Source organism: Dromiciops gliroides, chromosome 3, assembly GCF_019393635.1.
Source record: "Dromiciops gliroides isolate mDroGli1 chromosome 3, mDroGli1.pri, whole genome shotgun sequence".
In the NCBI taxonomy this organism is placed as follows: domain Eukaryota; kingdom Metazoa; phylum Chordata; class Mammalia; order Microbiotheria; family Microbiotheriidae; genus Dromiciops; species Dromiciops gliroides.
In genome coordinates, this window is record NC_057863.1 from 368777446 (window position 1) to 368782484 (window position 5039).

Consider the following 5039-nt stretch of genomic DNA (forward strand, 5'->3'; position numbering starts at 1 on the left):
TTTGTTTGAAATACTAATACAAAGAATATTTCTGTGGTATGAGCCTGTTTCAAAGCCTAAATGAGACATTTTTTTGAGAAAAACTATTTTTCCAAATGGGCAGTTAGGTGGCACAGTGTATAGAGCCCTGGCCCTGGAGTCAGGAGGAGGACCTAAGTTCAAATTCATCCTTAGTCCCTAGCTGGGTGTCCCTGAGTAATTCCCTCAACCCTGTTTACTTCAATTCCTTATCTGTAAAATGAACTAGAGGCCAAAATTGCTCTAGTAGCTTTCCTAAGAAAACTCCACAGAGTCAGATACAACTGAAATGACGCAACAACAACATTTTTTTGCAAGTACTTTTCAATATTCTAGGTAATGCATATTCCTGAGTATTTTATCCATGAACCCTCCCAGATTCTGTCTCAAAAAACTCCATGCTCTCTCTCTAGGTTGATTAAAAGTCTGGTACATGGCTGGCTACCAGCCAAGGCATAGCTATTAACTTCAACATTTTTTCCCCTGATTTATTTTTTAATGTTATATTGACTTTTTATACATGTTACTTTCCAATTTCCACCATCTGCTTTCTTTAGTAATAAAACAAAAAGCAGAACAGGCATTAATAAAGACTGAGTCTAACAGTGCACATGCAACATGCAACAATTATTTCTAGCAGGCTCCATCCTCTCTCCTGTTAGAAGGGAATATGTTTTCTGGGACCAAGTTGAGTCCCTTCTTGTTTGCATCTTGTCTACTTTTTTATATTTTTAAACATTTACTACATTTAAAAAATTTTATATATTATTTCTTGTTATTTTATCCTTCATGAATTCAAACAAATCTTTCTGTGTTCTTTTGACTTTCCCGTATTAGTCATTTCTCTGTTCCTTAATATTTATTTTTCATTATTGAAAGATATGCACTGATGTGATATAGTAGAATCTTAGAAATCATTGCTCCAAATACAAGATAATTTCAATACATCTATGTAACTCCCAATATAACCTATAGGAACTGGAGCAACATTGCAAAAACTGCTCTGTTTCTATGGCACAAAACATAACCATAAAATTCCATAAATAGTTAGGAAGTTCTAAGTCTGAACTCAGGAAGAAGATATGAGTTCAAATCCTACCCCAATTTCTTATTAGCTGTGTGACCCTGGGGAAACCACTTAATGTCTCAACCTCAGTTTACTCATATGTAAATAGGAATAATAATAGCACAAACTTCAAAAATTATTGTGAAGATTAAAAGGAGAGGTGCAAAATGCTATCCAAACCTTACAATGCTATACAATTACTGTATTGATCATAATGATGAAGGTGCTGATGATAAAACTAGGAAGAATTTGAGAATATTCAGCCAAACTACCAGCAATCCAATCTCATAATCACTAAATATTCAACTACGTGTAGAAGATGCTACACAATATACAGAAGAGACAAAGTCTTCCTCATTTTACATAAAGAAAACAGGAAATGCTGTGGTATGATAAAAAGAACATTGGCTTTGGAGTTGAATATCTGGGTTCGAATCCTACCTAACTCTTACTATTTTGTGATGTTAGGCAAATCATTTAACCTATTAGGACCTCAGTATCCTCATTTTTAAAATGAAGGATCTGGACTAGATCAAAGTGTCATAAACTTGGTCATGACCACATATGGGGTCACATAACTGAATGTGAGGGTCACTAACAAATTAGCAACTGAAAAATGCTACATATATATATGTAGCATTTATATATATAAATATAAAATAGGTGTGTGTATATATATATATATACACACACCTATTTTATATACCCAGAGTTGTGTAAAAATTTCTCAGGCAAAAAAAGGGGTGGTGAGTGGAAAAAAATTAAGAATCTCTGGACTAGATCATCTCTGTTTCATTTCCTGTTAAGGTTTTTTAAAAATACTTTTTGATTTTTACCACCCACTATACAATTTTTAAATCTTTACCACCATGAAACAGTAATAATGTTTCAATTTTTCCAACCTAATATGTGTATATGTATATATATATATGTACATATATGTATATATATATATATTCATATATAGAGTGTGATCTTATAAAGCTAATGTAAAATAGTTTTATCTTCAGGTCTATCCTTTTACCAAAGAAAATATACAAAACATTGAAACTTTTCCATAAGTTTTGAAAACCTTGAGTCCATGTCAGTTGTAAAATCTCAGGTTCCCTCTAAATGTGTTCCAACACAAAGGCTAAGTTCCATTTTAACTGTTCTTTATACTTTTGCTTCTTCACTGATCTCACTTTCTAAAGGTTGAAATAAAGAGAAAATATATATTCTTAGCACTTTATCATTATAACCTTAAGTTGTTCACTCACACTATTCCACAAAACAATTTTCAATTTGTGACCCACTGGTCATTCTTCTCATATCCAACACATTCAAGCATGTTGCAAGAAGCTATAGCAACCTGTTTACTGGATATATGATGCATGATACCTGTCTTCTTTCCTCCTTATGTCAACCCCAATTTCAGTACAACATTTTTCTTAGAAAAGATAGAGTAATGGAAGAAAGTGACAGAGTGCATTTCTCATAGGGAAAATCAGTTTCAAAAGAAAATTATGCATTAATGTTTTGTACTGTTATCACGGTTCTTTGACTCATAGCTGTAAGCTGGGAGGTATAGATTGTGGCCCTTCAAGACAGGACTCAACTGTTATTCAACTTCCCTTTATATTGTCTACAGCAATGGTCTCCAAAGTGGGGGTTGTGTATCTTTAGGGTAGCATGTAATAAGCCCAAGAGTGTCATGGCTTGACCCAAAATGTTGGGTGATCAATCATTCTGGGAGTGGAAAGGTGAGTCATATTCTTCTTTCCCTTACTATAGCCAATTGTGCACTTATCTTCAGCATAACACTATTCCCCCCCCCCCATTTCACTCCCTCCCACATCTAGTCTTCACTAGTTTAAAAAGATAACACATTCTCCCCACCCCCACCTTAGGAGAGGAAGGTTATAATTAAATGATACTCATGTGTCTAGCATCCAATCAGGAAATTTTTCACTACTTCCACTGCAGCTTCTCAATACCATGTTCCCTGATCACCACCATGGAGAACTCTGCAGGCTAGTGCTATAACATTGTGATCCACTTCCCCTCTCCAACTCTCCTGTGAGCTTCCCTATTTCCATAGAAAACCACCAACCTAGTCCAGATTCTCAGCCTCCCTCTTTTTCTTGAGTCCACATTCACTTACTTAAAACTGCTCTATTCAAAGTCACCAATGTTCTCTTATTTGTCCCATCAGACAGTTTTAATCTGTCTTCACCTCTGCAGCATTAGATACTTTTAAGCAAGCATTATTAATAGAGGCATATTGTCTTCTCTGTCTTTTCTTCATAACTGTTCTCTTTTCATTATTCTATTTTCCAAGAACTTCTAAGTCACCTTTTCTGGCTAATCATCCATATCACACTTAATAACTGTAACAGTATCACTTTGTCTTGGGTCTTGTTTTCTTATCTCTACTCTCACTTCATTACTTCATCATCTTCTTCAGTTTTATTTTTGTTTGTTTTTTTTGTTTGTTTTTAGTGAGGCAATTGGGGTTGTGTCTTGCCCAGAATCACACAGCTAGTAAGTGTCAAGTGTCTCAGGCCGGATTTGAACTCAGGTCTTCCTGACTCCAGGGCTAGTGCTCTATCCACTGTGCTACTTAGCTGCCCCATCTTCTTCAGTTTTAATTATAAATTCAGGAGCAGCTAGGAGGCACAGTGGATAGAGCACCGGCCTGGATTCAGGAGAACATGAGTTCAAATCCAGACTCAGACATTTAACATTTACTAGCTGTTTGACCCTCGGCAAGTCACTTAACCCCAATTGCCTCACCAAAAAAGAAAAAAAGAATATCCCTTTCCTGTTCCGGCGCCTGAGTGAGGCGCGTGGAGGGAACACTCAGTCTGCGTCCAGACACCCTTTTTCCCCGTGCCCCAAGGGTCGAGCGACGACCAAACCGACATGACCGAGTGGGAGACAGCAGCGCCGGCCGCCAAAACCCCGGACATCAAGCTCTTCGGCAAATGGTGCACGGACGTGCAGATTAATGACATCTCCCTGCAGAACTACATCGCCATCAAGGAGAAGTACGCCAAGTACCTGCCGCACAGCACGGGCCACTACGCCGCCAAGCGCTTCCGCAAGGCGCAGTGCCCCATCCTGGAGTGCCTCACCAACTCCACGATGATGCAGGTCCGCAACAACGGCAAGCATGCCTTCGAGATCATCCACCTGCTCACCGGAGAGAACCCACTGCAGTTTCTCGTGAATGCCATCATCAATAGTGGTCTTCGTGAGGATTCCACCAGGATCGAGCTGGCAGGGACCGTGAGGCGCCAGGCAGTGGAGGTGTTCCCCCTGCGTCGGGTCAACCAGGCCATCTGGCTCCTGTGCACCGGTGCCCGAGAGATCCCCCCCTCCGCAACATCAAGACCATCGCTGAGTGTCTGACTGATGAGCTCATCAATGCTGCCATCAAGAAGGAGGAGCTGGATCGAGTGGCCAAGTCCGACCGCTGATCCCGGCCCCTGTGGACAATAATTGCCCCTGCCCCCTCAGTAGGGGGCAGGGTCCTTGTGCCTGTCAAAAAAATTATAAGTTCATATATGTGACTCTCAGATAGATATGCACAGCCCAATCTTTCTCTTGAACTCTAGTCCTACATTTACTAACTACCAATTGTTTATGTCAACTGGATATCCCATAAACATCTTAAACTTAACATGTCCAAAAGAGAGTTCATTAACTTCCTCCTAAAACATATTCCTCTTATAAACTTCCCTAATTCTGTTGAATTTAATAATATCCTTCCAGGGATCCTAGGTTCTCCACCTTGGGAATATCCTTGACCCAACATTTTCCTCAGCTCTTACATGTAATCACTTACTAAATCTTGATCTTGCTATCTCCACAACATCTTTTTCATTTTGTTTTGATTGGTTTTGGCGGGGCAATGAAGATTAAGTGACTTGCCCAGGGTCACACAGCTAGTAAGTGTCAAGTGTCTGAGACT

The 5039-nt window shown here is 39.1% G+C and overlaps 1 protein-coding gene across 1 annotated transcript; it reads left to right on the forward strand.

Annotated features, from left to right (window-relative positions):
- The first annotated feature begins 3988 nt into the window (after positions 1–3988).
- LOC122751207 (40S ribosomal protein S5-like) lies at positions 3989–4545 on the forward strand. The gene is given in 2 exon segments (XM_043998181.1): positions 3989–4435; positions 4438–4545. Coding segments are annotated over 2 exon segments (555 nt in total).
- Positions 4546–5039: the final 494 nt, after the last annotated feature.